A 16,082-nucleotide genomic window follows, 5' to 3' on the forward strand; every position below is an offset into this window, starting at 1 on the left:
TCATAGGCTGGCTGGTACGGTGCTGGAGTTGGGAGGGTGAGAAGGAAGGAGATGGCCGACTAGGAGCCAGCCGTAATTTTCCTACTCGTTGCTTCTTCTTTCACCGACATCTGTTTCACGCAGCACATCTTCATAACTGAAGTGGGAAGAGGACGTCTTCAACATTCCTCTTCCACAATGGCAGAACAAAACAGTAATGTGCGGTACCAGGAGGTGGGTAGTGTTTAGTTGTCAAGCTAACTAGCTCTGTAACGGCTAGCTTCGCCCAGTTAGCTAACCTTAGTCAACATCAGGCTGTCACTAAAGGAAAACAACGAGCTCGACCGACATTTGTGTTAACGGGCGGGTCTTAATTGGCTTTAAATATCTCATTTTACATCAATGACATTTCTCAAGCTGAGCTAAACTCATTTGTCATGTTTCATAGTCGTCGTAACCCGAAGGCCAACGTTAAATGACCCATTTTCATTTAGCAGGTTGCGTTGGTTTAGTTTGCAGCTAGTAGTCAGTGTTTGTTGGCCTATACGGGATTACAGTGTCGTGTCATTGTTGTCTAACCCTGATATGATTATCCTAGATCATTACATGAGAGGTGACCAGTCCGATCTGTCAATAAGTCCAGGCACACAACAGGACCTTATACTGTGGTGGACACTGAAATTAACTGACACTGATATGAGATGTTTACGTTCTCAGTTCGCTGTTTACACTTTAATCATTTTTGTTGATGTGTAAGGATACTGTGAAAACACACATCGAATAACTAAAACCATCACAGCTACGTGGCTGAGGACTGGGTGCAGATATTGTTATCACGGCCACTTGTTGCACAGTACATCAGTGTTTTTGATCAGCTTTGGTACTTCACATGAGTCAGCACAGTTTTAGGCATATTTCTCTAGATTGCCTCAGTTCATCTGTTTTATGTATGTTAATTGCATAAGTTGCAAATAACAAGTGCAAGTTAACAGTGACTGCAAGCACAATATTATTTACGTCCACACTAAGAGCTTTACTACAATAGAATGTTTGCAAATTCCACTTTGAGATCAGTTGTGACATTATTGAACTGTGTTTATTTAGTTGGTGAATGAAGAGGAGCCAGCACAGCCATCCCAGGAGGGTACTACCCAGGATGCACCACCTCCCTACAGCAGCATTGCTGCAGCAAATGCAGGTCAGGAACCTTAACCGCAACACGCAGTCAAATCACTGCAAGACAGAGGGGGATGAATTACTTAAATGAGGATGTTGCCACCACTTTATAATGAATTTCTTTCAAAACTGAAAGCACCACATTTTTTCTGAGAGTGTTTATTAATAACATGTTATGAAGATATAAAAACAAAAGTACTGGTAATCATTGTAAACAGTGGTTTACAGCCACAATGCTGTTGATCACTGTATTCCATCTGGCTCTCACGCTATAATATTTGCACCAAAAACAATGTTGTGTATGGTCCTATCTGTAACCTACAAGAATTTCATTATTGTAGTTTGTTGCACAACTATGAGTGCCTCAAAATGTATGAACCATCCTTTTATTTGTCAAGTGAAACATTGTACAAAGTTAAATGAAAATATAATCTTAGACAAGTTTTCGAAAATGAACAAAATATAGTGTTTTACATGAAAGTCAGTAACAATAAAGTAATAATGCATGACAACCATGCAAAATACAGATTGAGATGACATTAACTTAATTGATCGTCTGAAGTAAATTCAGTTGTGCTGTTGCTCAAATTAAGATAAATTGAATAAAAACAAGTAATTAGTGCCTTGTTTAGTGAATAATCATTGTTACTGTTGGCTTTAACCTGTGTGTTGTTTGGGGCAGAAGCTTTAGTTCAAGCTCTGTTTAGAAGGTCTGATGTTTGCAGACTCATTCATAAGAGGGCATAGGTCAGCACATTATATAAATGGGTGTAACCTTCAGCTCTTCCTGGGTGAACCTGAGCACCTGTTTCAGTGATTTCGAAGTCACAAAGAAGGTTTCAGTGTAGCAGCTTGATGACCTAGATAAAAGTATTGTAAGACTTGTATGGTGCAGAGCATCTAATATCGCTGCCTTTCTTTTGCTTCAGTCCTTCCTGGTCTGATTTAAAATGATTTGGTGCTTTTTTAAAGGAAATGAAAGACGTTTTTTCTTTGTCAGCAACTCATATTAGCTGTTGAAGTAGTTTTACTAACCTTGGGTTCTGCTTTACCATAGACATTCTATATTCTAGATACAAATTTGTTTCACCGGAGAAAATTAGTAGGTAATGCGATGTACACCACCAAAGAGACCAGCACATATTATTATGTAATGCATCTTTACTGTTTTGGAGTGTGTTGAAATACAAAAAGTGACACTGAATGAAGAGGTTTTCTGCAAAAGGTATTGATATATGTCCCTTCAGTTGTTCTGCACAGTCCTGGGCCACTTCCATCAGTTCACTACTCATGATTAATGGTCAGTCGGTGACATTTTCACTACGTGCTGTTGCAAATACACTAAAGCAACAGTAGTTACCAGGCTTTATGTATTTATATATTTTGAAAAAAGGCCTTTCTGTTCTCACGAGTATCTGCTTGTTTGTTTGTTACAGCTTTCTTTGAATACAAAGAAGATGGAGGACGATTTCCCAACCCTCCCTCCTACAGTGTTGCCACTACTTTGCCCTCCTACGATGAAGCTGAGAGAAGCAAAGCAGAGGCTACAATCCCCCTGGTCACTGGAAGAGTCACAGTAAGAGTTTTTAGAAATGCTCTTCATCCCTGTGTGTCTTATCACTTATTACTTCATTAAGTTTTCAAACTGAACACATGCAGTCATTTTGCAGTTTGCATACTGTGAGTTATTCATGTATTAAATTCCTTGTTTCTGGCTGTTTGTGTAGGAGGAGGACTTTGTGGCTCGGGATGACTTTGAAGATGCTGATCAGCTGCGAATAGGAAATGACGGCATCTTTATGCTCACTTTCTTCAGTAAGACTTCCTCTGACAGTATAAAAACTGACTTGTGTGAAGGATTTCTGAAAAAGTCAACTTTTGGTATTTAAGTTTAACGTCTGGGCCAAACACGTTTCAGTGTATCAAGTATCCTCTTCATTTTTTCCCAGTGGCATTCCTCTTCAACTGGATCGGCTTCTTCTTGTCATTCTGTTTGACCACATCAGCCGCTGGCCGATACGGGGCCATCTCTGGCTTTGGCCTGTCCCTCATTAAATGGGTTCTCATCGTCAGGGTAAGAACTCATGGCTTTTACATCACTGAAGACCAGCTCAGTGGTGTGTAAGGGTCAGACGTATGAGTTCACTGAACGATTGTTGTTTCTGCCTTCTAGTTTTCCACCTACTTCCCTGGTTACTTTGATGGGCAGTACTGGTTGTGGTGGGTGTTTCTGGCCCTGGGTAAGTGAGAGAAACTAAGATGTTGAGCATCTGTGATGGTAGCCTCTACCGTGTGTTTTCCCATTTCAATGTCTTTTCTTTGCGCTCCAGGATTCATGCTGTTTATCAGAGGCTTTGTTAACTACTCAAGAGTGCGTAAATTGGCTGATCCTACCTACGCCACTCTCCCTCGAACAAGGGTACTCTTCATCTATTAGAGGTAAGTTTTATTATTGTGGTCAAACCCATCACATGGTAGTTCTTGCATCAGATATACACAGATTCACAAGAGAAATTATGCTGATACTAGTCAACACTAAATGTCTTTTCAATGTTTGATTTAATAACAAAGATCTACAGTTTATCTTTACTAATCTTGCTTCAGATCCGAACTAACCAAAATACTGTTGTTTAGTCTTATGGCTGGTACTGTTCTTTATTAGTCTTGTGCCTGATCATGAACCCTTTGGAGGTTAATAACTCTAAGTCTAATTTTAGTCAACAAATAGCAAAAACTCTGTAAACTAACACAGTAAAGTTATGTGATAACTGTACAAGCTGGATGTAACAGTAGCGGTGTGTCTGTAAATGTCGAGTGAACTTTTGAAAAGTAAAAAAAAAAGGGTAAATTATATGCATTTCCATTTGGAGTGAGTAAACTAGGCTGCCGGGTGTCATCAGCAGGTGGTGGTGTAGGATGCGCTATATATGACTGATGAACAGAGCATTCTGTTGTTGTTTTCCATCTAAAATGGCTGCAATTTTAGTTTTCACAAATGAGAAAAGGAATAATCTCCATATCATCAGTGACCTATGAAAAAAGGCAAATATCACCTCAAGAAAGTAGTTTTTTTGTGAAATTCAGGAAGTTTTTACCATTTCTGTAAACATTTTTCAAAGCAGTATTTTAAAATGCACAGAAAATACATTTATGGAAACACACCTACTAACATCAAGTGGTAAAACCATCAACTAAAACATGTGGTAATGTAATGGCACCTGATTACTAGACAGATTAAACAGTAGCATTACAACAAATATAATTATAATGGCAGAAAGTTGAGCAGCCAGATATATTTTCTTGGTAACACTAATGTATGTGTCATTTAGTGAAATCACCAGCCTTGTTATCCCTTTTACATTGTGCGATGTTGCAGTTTTTGTTGATGTGTGTTCTGTTACTGGGGTCTACTGGTTTAATCTATCACAGAGAATTCATTAAGAATCAAGTTGTAACTTATGGAGCTACTGCGGCTGACAGAACTATTTAAAACGCCTCTAGTGTATGATGTGCATCCAGAGTTAGAAATTACATTTGTTGCTGTTAGACCTTGCTCATGGCTGGTGTAACCTAGTACAGGTGTCTGTGGCTATGTTCACACTACAGGCACAAATGGCTCAAGTCTGACTTCATTGCCCATATGTGACCCATATCTGATTTTTTCTTGACAGCACAAATTCAAGTTTTCCAAATCAAACTCAGTCACTTTCATATGTGGTCCTAAATTGGATACTGCTGTCATGTCACATTTCATTCAATGTTCACATCTTTGAAATGAGACAGACATCACAATTCTGCACTGGAGGAGGTGGGACCTGGAAAGATCCACATTTGTTTCCATAAACACGTGTGCTGCATGTGACATAATGTCTTTTTCTGTGCATGATTCAGGACGGTAGACTGTTCACACGAGTCTAATGGCATTGCACTTAAATAATGTGAACAACAAAAAAAAAATCAGATTTCGGCAAAGAAAAAAAAAAAAAGAATATCATTAAGATCTTCAGTGTGAACGTTGCCTGTCAAACACACAACGCTTCAGTTACTGTGTTGAAACTCTGGTGGCACTTTTTGACAAACTCCATCAGACAACACATTACACAAACCACTTCTAAACCATTTGTGTTCCTTGACTTCAGGTGTGGAAGAACTGGACAAGTCCAAGACAAACAATAACTCTGTGGAGTTTCAAACTAAAATGAAGACAGACGAGTTAGAGATGAAGACGAATCCCAATAAAATATTCAGGAATTATATCACTTCTTTTATTTTGTTTGAAACTTTATTAATGGATAATGGTTAACAGTAATAGTCCCTAAATGTACTCATTAGTGGCGAATGTTAAGTGCTATTTACATCTTTGTGTGTAATGTATAAGTAATGCCTTATATCATTTGATGGTAGCATACAAGCATGCATCTGCCCTTATGGTCAATATTAGGGAGCGTTTCATGTTGGTGACACTTGGCTGAAAGCCAACAGGTATTAAGACAACACTTTTTAGATCCACTATAAGCATGCAAAACACTTTGTAGTCTGCACCCGTCTCAACATATGGTTTTATTGTGACTATAAACGCCTGTTTTTAGACACCACATACACTTAAACAGTTACGCGAGGCTGTAAATGACAATGCTAATATACACATAAGCACATGATTCACTCACCTGTTGGCTTTAAGTAGTGTTTCCCTTTTTGTAGACAGAAGGGGGCAGTGTTGTCCGCTGCTTTGAAGTCATTAGAAACTGTTCATTAAGGGCATTCTCATAATGAAACACATGCTTGTGATTCAGATGTTATATTGAACTGAAATGCAGTGTCAGTGGAACACACCAAAATTGGATCCATGTGCTAGAAGTTTTGATTTCTACATTAAATCAGGTCAAATTAAATCCACCCTGAAAACAGAATTTAAGTCATGGCTACTGTATGATGTCAGACGGCCTGGTTTACATATAGAAATGTAAACGCGTTGCAGTTGAAACCAGATGGTCAAAATGTCAAGCGAAAAAAATCAAAACCCCTGGAGCAGGTCGGTCCACGCTGAGGGGGCACCGACTTTGACTGTGATGATTTCTATGGGCGTATGAGCACATTTTCTGGTTCACATCCTCAAAAAGCTCATGTGGATGTAACAGCCTGACCTTTTCCTGACTCACTCAGCTCTCGGTGTCAGTGCAGAAGCTCCGTGGTTATAGATTAGTCTCGGCCATCTAGACTGCAGCGCTCAGACATTTGGATCACAGTAGCTCAAATTCCATTTTCAGGTGGATTTTTGCCTTTTGATTTAATTGTTAAATAGGGAAGGGAAATATATTTTTCTTTTTTTCTTCTTTTTTTTAAAGAAAATATTCATAAGGTGTAAGGCATTAGCTATCTTGTGGGTGTTAAACTGTATCAAAGAATGTCTGCGCAGGTGCACTTTTAGAAACGTAACCGCTAAAATCCAGGTGAGGATCCCATCATTATTTGACAAATGAAACAAAGAATGACTGATACTGGATTTTACTTTGTGTTTTATGTTGTAGGTAAAGGGGATGTCACTGTAATAATGGATAAATGGATGATGTTAACAGAAGGCTTTGCTTTAGGTCAGTGCGGTGCAGCAAACTGAAGCGTTTGCATCACCTCTTCATGTTCATGACTCCTGCACAGCTTTGATACAGACCCACATGCTTCTTTCTGTGTGACGTAGAGCTGCATCCATGAGGTTTTGTTGTTATGAATCTGTACAGAGGACATTTAGTGTTAAATAAATGTTACTTTTAATGCGTCTTTGTCTGGATTTCTGTCTCATTATTATCACATTCACAAACAAACTGGATACTTTATGATACAATATGTTAGTGAAGACAGGAAAAAAGTGGTACATTTTAAGGTAAGTATTTCACATATGTTCAGTGGACGGAGAAGGTTTACACAGTGACAAATGAGTTACTGATACAACATCCTGAATTAGAAAGGATTTATGAACATGGCCTTATTTTGACGGGTTACTGAAGACAGACGATGCTAAAAACAAAATCACAATAATAGTAATTTACATTATTTTGATCTAAAGCAATGTTACAGTTTTTTCTGAATGCTTAAACAGATTCTTGAAGCTTTGTTCCTGAAAGTACAAACATACAGCTGATATATTTCACACAGTGGGATGAATTGGGAATACACAATCTTACATGATTTTGGCAGAAACTTATACACTCAAACATTGAAGCATTTGGAATTTCATTATTTTGTTTTTTTTTTAGCACAATATTTTAATTATCTTGATCATCTTGTCAATTATATTGTTCATTTTTGCTCTTTTTTTTTTTTTTACTTCATTTTGATTATTTTGTTCATCTCTCCTCATTTTGGTATATTTTGTATTTATTTTGTTGATTTTCATTCATTTCTCTGGTTTAGTTATCACACAGAACAAGCAAAATCCACAAAATTATCTTCATTTCTACCATCAATGAGGAGTCTATGGTTTCTCAAATGACATAAACCTAATTTTCTGACAAATGAAATAAAGTAATATAGTTGAAATTCTGTGAAAAAAGTCAATAGTAACTTTTAAGTGAAAGCTGCCTTTTTAGGATCAAAATGATGCCAAAATTTATGTTACATCCATATTTTAACACATAGAAACTTTCCTCATGTTTAGCCTATTTTATACCCTGATGTTTGTATTCCTGAATTTGATGAGAGGAAAAATGTTAGAAACAGTCAACATCAGAGTTTTCTTTTGGTTTGTGGAGGTGTAGGAGCTGGAATTAGTTTTTGTTGTCATTATTTGACTAGAAAACATTCTCTGCTGCTTAATTTTGACGTATATTATTATTTTTCTTAAAATAGCTCAGAAAATAGTTCTTTGGCTTAATCATTTTTCTCAGTATTTTAAGTAAATATGAAAATAATTAAATATTGCTGTTTAGTCTGCATTGAAATAAATACATTTAGTCCATGTAGTGAAAGGTTTACATATGAAACTATTGCATAAATAGTGACTTATGTCTCAACAGTCAGCAAAAACTAAGATGTGATGCATTAATTAAAGGGGTCATATTTTGTGAAACCCACTTTTATTAGTCTTTGGTACATTTATTTGTGTATTTGGACCCTAATAGTTCATAAAGTTTTTATTTGAACTCTCCAGGTGCTGCAAAGTTATCTTTATATTCATTTTGGCAAAAATCAAGTGGATTTCTACAACCTGTTTTAATTCCTGCTTAATTTGTTGCGTCTATAATTACGTCACGACATTTATACATATAAGGTCAAGACTTCCAACGAACATTTCTCTGAGTACGCCATAATTATTTGTCAGCAGCAGCGGTTGTAGTCCATACTGAAAATATGTCCAAACTTTGAGCCAATTACCTAAAATGTTCAGTTGTTGGTTGAACAGGACAGAACAGCACAGTCAACAACCTGGAGGGGGCGGGGCCTGAAGTGGCTCGTGTGCATTTAAAGGGCCAGCGCTCAAAACCACCTTTCTGGTGTCATTACTCAGAAATAGGGTTGAAGATGGACCTGTGGAGTTGAATTAATGAAGAATTCAGACCCAAGCATAGCATTTACAGGTTATGTAGACCACAGGGAAATGGTTTAAAATGCATAATTCCATTTAAAAAAGCAAAATATCACTCCTTTAAGAGAAAACAAATGAGGTTAAACTGGGCTGCAAAGTCTTTTTTTTTTGTTTGTTTGTTTTTTGGCCTCCACCTCATCATTTCCACATTCTGTTTTAGGATCATATGTGATGAACCAGATCAGATCCATTACATACATTCATGTTGGTTGAGGCGTCAGTCTCCAGAACGCTCCAGTTGTCGGGGGAGGAAGAAGATGGCCTTCTGTCCGATGTGGGTTCTGGGGCCCAGTTTGGGTTTCCCGTTCTTTTTCAGACCCACGTACCAGTTCATCTCCTTGTATTTCTGGGGCTGGTAGGTGTTGTAGTGGTTCTCCTCCAGTTTCTCCAGGAAGTAGCACTCATCATTTACAGTGGGCTGAGACACAGCAACACAAAAGAACAAACAGATGATGATGATGAGACTTAAGGCTGGGACTGAGCGTGAAAACTCAAATCCACTTCGATCACACAGATCAGGTCAACGTCTACTCACTGAACTGTAGAGACGGCCCTCGTTGTTCATGGCCAGATATCGGCCCGTTTCTGTTCCTCTGATGACCACAACACCACGGTCCACCGCTTTGAGCTGCAGAACAGCTGGAGAAACAAGACAAAAGTAACAGGAAGTGGCCACAAACTCACAAACCAGCTCCAGTTTTACAGGATAAGTCTTTTTCTGTAAAGGACACATGGTAAGAAACAAGAAAATAAGGAAATATTCCTGTCAGATGAACATAGGATTATTCCTACTGGTTATTTCTTCAACACAGAGTTTTATTTTAAATGTATTTATTTTACAGAGGAGAATTATGGCCTCAACGAACACAACAAAATAAGATACTTTAACCATTAAAGACTTAGAAGGATTTATGTGGCAACTATGAAATCATGTTTTCTCTACATTTAAGCTTTCCTTAGAAATTTATTATCAGTTATAATATTATTTCTGTATTTTGAATTTTTCAGTCAAAATCTGGTGTTTTACTATATTTCATTTAGTGATCATAAAAGTAAAATCAAAGTTTAATATCAGAACAGAGAAAACAGAGGAAAAAGTTACTTTTTTAGCAAAATAGTTCACTAACTGAACATGAAAACATACATCTACACCCCCTGTCATTTGTCAGACTCCATGGGTTTCACTGGTGAATTAATGTTGTAGAAGATGACAATGTTTTCATGTTCACTACGGAACCTCTGAACATCCAAATGGATCATATCTGATGACCATGAAAAGATGACAAACTGTATTTTACTTGAATTATTTATTTATAAGATTTGTGGTTCAACAGTTATTAAATATTTTAGATCAGTAGATGCTTTTAATGCCAGCGGCTGTTTAGGTCTTTGAGGATTAAGAAGAAAGTCAGAACGTTTTGAGAAAGAACAGCATGTGCATCTATATTGTAAATATGAATATATTATTATTTAAATGTATTATTTTAATCTAAATTTATATAAATGGCAGATTTCTGTTTTCTCTTTATATTTCACAGCTGTATATTTTCAGCCTCTTTTCTGTCTACCCTGCACTTTACTTTTGTATGTAGCTGCTGTCAACTGTGATATTTCCTCCTGGTGGGATCAATAAAGTCTTAGCTTATGTTATCTTATTCTATTCTTGTATATTAGGACTTTGTCTAAAAATATGACTATTCTTGTAATAGTTTGAATTTATTTTCCAAATATTATATTTTTTAATCTCATTGTGGTTCTAATTCTCTTTTGCAGTTTTTCCCTCCTTTAATGTCATAAATGTACACTCACATAACTCAGTGTGACGGGACGACCTTTATGGTTTTAGTAACCTCTAACTAGAGGCTTTAAGACCAGGTCTGTTTCAGTTTATTCACAAACAAATACAAGTACAATAATGCAGTAAATAAAAGACATAAGTGAAATGGGGTATACTGAAAATCTAATCTTGAGTTTGATACTACACACAAGCTCAGACAATAGTAAAAAAACATACAAATGTACGACCAAATTAAGAATAAGAACTATACTAAACCTAAAGCCTACCCCTGACCTAAGCTCAAATATCAGTCTGAACATCAGGTAAATAGTTAAGATGCAATAAATAGGTATATGTGATATGTGGAAAAAACAGGGAATTTAATAGTAAAATATATGAAATGCAAGTAAATTAAATCAGATTAAGAGTCAGATTTTCATCCACCAAAAACCCTGAATTTCTGTGTGTTTTCATTCACTACCAATATACGTAAATGTTTGATACAAGTAAAGTGGGTAATAAACATGTGAAGTCTTGAAAACGTCAACATTCTAAACCAGGAGTCACCAATCCTGGTCCTCCAGAGCTATTGTCCTGCATGTTTTAGATCAGGGGTGTCCAAACCCAGTCCTTGAGGGCCGGTATCCTGCATGTTTTAGACGTTTCCCTCTTCCAGCACACCCGAAGGGTCATTATCAGGCATCTGCAGAGCTTAATGATTGGCTTTTCATTTGAATCAGGTGTGTTACAAGAGGGATACATCTAAAACATGCAGGATAGTGGCTCTTGAGGACCAGGGTTGGTGGCCCCTGTTCTAAACCAGCACAGTACAGTTACCTTATAGCAGGGGTAGGAAACCATGGTCCTCGAGGGCCGGTATCCTGCATGCTTCAGATATTTCCCTCTTCCAGCACACCTGGAAGTCATTCCATCATTATCAGGCTTCTGCAGAGCATGATGATGAGCTGATCATTAATTGAACCAGGTGTGGCTGGAAGAGGGAAACATCTAAAACATGCAGGATACTGGACCATGAGGACCGGAGTTACCTACCCCTGCCTAAGAGGCTGAGGTGACTGTACAATGACTTAATGTTTATTTTGATCATCTTGGTTTGGATTCTTTTTTTTTTTTTTTTTTTTACTTATTTTGTTCATGTCTGTCCATTTTGAGTTGATTATTTTTCTTCATTTTGATTTAATGTAGTGAAAACCAGTTTATTTAAATGAAAATGATCAAAACACAAGCGTTAAGTTCTTTTTCAACTCTAATCCTTTTATTTTCAAAAGCACAAATGGGGGAAAAAGCCAAGTAGTGTAAAGTTGATAGAAGAAGTTAAATGTACTTGTGTGTTTAATAAAAAAGTAGGCTATAAGGTTGAAATAATAAAGGATGAACACATCCCGGCCTGCGTTTAGGGCCTAGCCAAGCAAAAGTGAACATCAGGGTCAATTTCTTTTTCTCTAAAACAATACTTTTGATCACTCAGCATGAAAGACATATATCTCTAGTTTCTAAAACTGTGTTTATTTAATTTGTAGCTGAATTACAACTGGATATATAAGAAAATATATGAGAATACAGTGTACATGAAGAACATTAAAGGTTGTAAATGAATGTATACAGCGTGAATTGAGAATGTAAATAGCAATGTGTAAGTAAATATGTTAAAAATATATGCCTGTGTCTAATCTTATATTTCATAATAATCAAATACTGTAATGATTTTGAATGTTATTCATTATGTTAAAAAAAAAAAAACTGCAGAAAGATGTCTATTAAATATAGTAATGAAACAAAAACTGATCATTTGTTCAGTATCTTAATAAAATCTTTGATTATTATTATGGTGCATCACACTGAACAAACATCTCACTCGTCACTTTTTTAGATTCTCATTCTGTTACCATGAATGAATGTCTTTTAAAACTAAAATAACAATGATATCAGTTTCATTTTTGGATATAATGTACTCATATATTAAGAAAAGTGTGGTATGCTAAATATTTGCACTTTTCTTGAGGAACAGCACTATTTGGTATTTTTTCTAAACCTTGAATAACTGCTGTTTATTATTCCTCACTCCGTTACTTTGTCAATTATGACAAATTCATGTTTTTATTAAAACATTATTATTCCTTAATGGCATGTTAAAGTACTTACTTAGACCTACAATTTGAGCTATTATGGTTACTGCTAAATGAATTTTTAAAACAGATATGGAATGATTAGTATTGCTGCAGGGTGCTTTCTCACTCCATTACTCACTTGGCCAGGCCCTTTAGTCTTTAACGTATGAATGAATGCACCATATGATACAATACAATACCATATGATACGATACAAAACACTATAATGTCCCCTTAAGGAAATTATCTTTGGACATAGTGTATGTTTCAACCAATAATACACAAATTAAAACATAGTATCATATATATGGAATAAAAACAGTGTCAAATACATGGAGAACAAGTGCATAGGCAGGTTACTACATATTGCACATTTGTTAGGTCACTATTGCACCAACATTATTGCAGTGATACAGTATTAAAAACTAACAAAACCTGCAGAGAAACAAGCCATATGAATGCAGTAAATAATATTAGAATAATCGTTGCTGAGAGAAACAGGAAAGTGATCATGGATGATTATTCTGATATTATGTATTTCATTCACATTATTTGTTGTTTTTATTATAATATTCAATTAAAGGTGATGGATGGATGGATGGATGCTTTCTATCCACACATGTCCTTCATAGATTGTTAAAATCCACGTATGTGTGCTATCAAACTGACAGTAAAGTGCTAGGTGTCATGTATATGAGTCTGGTTCTGTCTCCATGTGGTCCTGGTGATGGTCTAGGCCTGTAAACGGCCTTTAGAGGAACTTCATCAACTACTGATCAGGTGTTTAGTTCCAGAGGATGTGAGTGTTTTCCTCTATGGACCTGACACACCTGCAGCTGCATGTGTCTGGATCTCCTCTGGTGTTTGTGTGGTGCCCCAGATCCTCACCGTGGACGTCCTCGCCGTCCCTCTGGCCCTGCACCGTCCCGTCGGGCAGGATCTGGAGGTGATGTCCGCCATTCATGCAGTACAGCCGCGTCCTCCGCCTGTGGTCCAGCACCGGGCCTCTGTCCACGGTCTGACCCGCGGCCACGTCCACGTCCACCGACACTTCCACGTCCATCCTCCTGCACACGGGGAGACGAGACCGAGGTTTGGTCCGGTTTCCGGTGCCGGATCGGTTCAGTCCCCGGTGGCGGTCAGGTGTTCACACAGCCACGTGGACGAGCGCGGAGACCGCACGGGCAGGGGGATGCGCGTTCCCGAGTCCGGATGGAGACTCCGGACCACATGTTGTCCTCACTGTGTTATTTAGACTTTTTAATAAACTGAGTAGTAGATCGGTAGATGCTTTTATTAATCCGTGAAGGGAGAGATTTTACAGCGGCCAGTTACATCAAAACACACACACAAAATAAAATAAAATCAACCTCCTCAGACCCAGCTTTGGGTTTTCTGTCCACATTTGAGGACAAGAGTTTCACAACTTTATACAAAAAAAAAAAAGAAAGAAAAAGAAAAGAAAAGAAAAGAAAAGAAAACTGTCCACCACAAAGGACATTCCATAAAAATTAAAAAGAAAAACTGCATCTGAAAAAACTGTTGCATCATGATGTTTCCAATATAGGCACTTATTTAATTAAAAAAAATTGTACTTTGCTGACATTTCCTTGGTCTTAGGAGGTTAAAAAAAAAAAAAAAAAAAAAAAAAAGATAAAACACCTGAAAAACCATAACATACATTGGATGGGTAGGTTGTTCAGTAGACTGCTAAACATAAGGTTAAATATTCCAAAATAATTAAAAAGGTATCCCCTTTTAACATAGACCTGGACTGGAAATATCCAAACTAGTTTTTACTGTCAACATTTAATTTAATTTCGTTTTATTCTTTATTTCGATCATGTTTGTGTTTGTTTTTTATGACAAAATGATGCAAAGAGAAGACTAATGGCCTCTCTGAAACTATGATAAATTACTTGGATAGCTTATATACAGCTGTTATCCAGGTGTGTATGTATATGTATTTATGTACTTAATGTACACTACCAGTCAAAAGTTTGAACTCACCCTCTAATTTAAATGACATGAGATGGACCTCAGATGGCCAACAAGTGTTCAGCATCACTGGGAACTCCTTCAAGACTTTTGGAAAACATTTCAGGTGACTACCTCATGAAGCTCATGAAGAGAATCCCAAGAATGTGCAAAGCAGTAATAAAAGCAAAATGTGGCTATTTTGAAGAATCTAAAATATAAAACATGCTTTGAGTAATGTCACACTTTTTCTTAACTACATAACTCCATATGTGTTCATTCATAGTTGTGATACCTTCAGTGAGAATCTACAATGGAAATAGTCATGAAAATAAAGAAAAACCAGGTGAGTCCAAAGTTTGGACTGGTAGAGTATAAGTGTGTTTAGTGTGTGCGCATTCACATGGGAGGCTGCGTGGAACTTTATGAAGTTTCTGTATAACATTCAATAATGTTTTCCTCCTTAACATCAATAATAGTGATAACAGCAGTAACAACAATAAAAAAAAACATTGATAAGAGTTGTTACCCCCACCACAATCATCACTATAGAGGTACTGCAATAACAAACAAAACTGCAAAATCAACACTTTCTCTGATTTTACCATTTATAGGCATGTGTTTGAGTAAAATGGACATTTTTGTTTTATTCTCTAAACTACCGACAACATTTCTCCCAAATTCCAAATAATATTATTTAGAGCATGTATTTGCAGAACACAACACATGGTCAAAATAATAAAAAGATGCAGGTGTTTTCAGACCTCAAATAATGCAAAGAAAACCAGTTCATATTCATTTCTAAACAACACAATACTAATGTTGTAACTTGGGAAAAGTTCAGACATCAATATTTGGTGGAATAACCCCGATTTTCAATGACAGCTTTCTCGTGTCTTGGCTCTCCTCCGTTGCTGTTGGATGACTTTATGCAGCTCCTGGCAGAGAAATTCAAGAAGCTCAGCAATGTTCCATGGCTTGTGACCATCCATCTTCCTCTGATTATATTCCAGAAGTTTTCAAAGTGGGTTCAGGTCAGGAGACTGGGCTGGCCATGACAGGGTCTTCGCCTGGTGGTCCGTCATCCACACCTTTATTGACCTATCTGAGGCCAGGAGCATTGTCCTGACAGAAAAACCAGTCCTCAGAGTTTGGGAACATATTTAGAGCAGAGGTCCAGTAGTTTTCAATAGTTATTTTTGGATTCCAATTACTTTTGCGACACTAATAGCACTGTTTTTGTCAACTGGAAGATAGTAATGGCCCCAGTAGTGGTTTCTATACTTCTCCGTCTTAAATAAGATGTAGATCAGGTGTTTATTCAGTAGAATAAGGGGTGCTTTTGTTGGAATTCAACAGACACAGGAATGGAATGGCTGTCATACATGCACACATGTTGATTTCAGAGGAAATTGCAGCAGTCTTTTAATTTTTTCCAGAGCTGTATATCAAGCCATGATGGTAA

General features: G+C 37.0%; 2 protein-coding genes across 2 annotated transcripts; one reads left to right on the plus strand and one right to left on the minus strand.

The window, feature by feature from the left end:
* The first annotated feature begins 20 nt into the window (after positions 1-20).
* On the plus strand, positions 21-6,929 carry ndfip1 (Nedd4 family interacting protein 1). Its single transcript, XM_030144833.1, has 8 exons — positions 21-213; positions 1,084-1,177; positions 2,592-2,731; positions 2,883-2,970; positions 3,105-3,229; positions 3,329-3,395; positions 3,486-3,594; positions 5,295-6,929. Exons 1-7 carry the CDS (start codon positions 178-180, stop codon positions 3,590-3,592), a joined length of 657 nt encoding a protein of 218 aa, XP_030000693.1. The 5' UTR covers positions 21-177; the 3' UTR covers positions 3,593-3,594; positions 5,295-6,929.
* Positions 6,930-8,860: 1,931 nt separating this feature from the next.
* fgf1a (fibroblast growth factor 1a) lies at positions 8,861-13,820 on the minus strand. The gene is made up of 3 exons (XM_030144835.1): positions 13,529-13,820; positions 9,270-9,373; positions 8,861-9,152 (listed from the first exon to the last, which is right to left on the minus strand). The coding sequence occupies exons 1-3, from the start codon at positions 13,701-13,703 to the stop codon at positions 8,952-8,954; spliced, it is 480 nt and encodes a 159-aa protein (XP_030000695.1). The 5' UTR covers positions 13,704-13,820; the 3' UTR covers positions 8,861-8,951.
* Positions 13,821-16,082: the final 2,262 nt, after the last annotated feature.

The sequence above is a fragment of the Sphaeramia orbicularis genome, chromosome 10, assembly GCF_902148855.1.
Source record: "Sphaeramia orbicularis chromosome 10, fSphaOr1.1, whole genome shotgun sequence".
NCBI lineage: Eukaryota > Metazoa > Chordata > Actinopteri > Kurtiformes > Apogonidae > Sphaeramia > Sphaeramia orbicularis.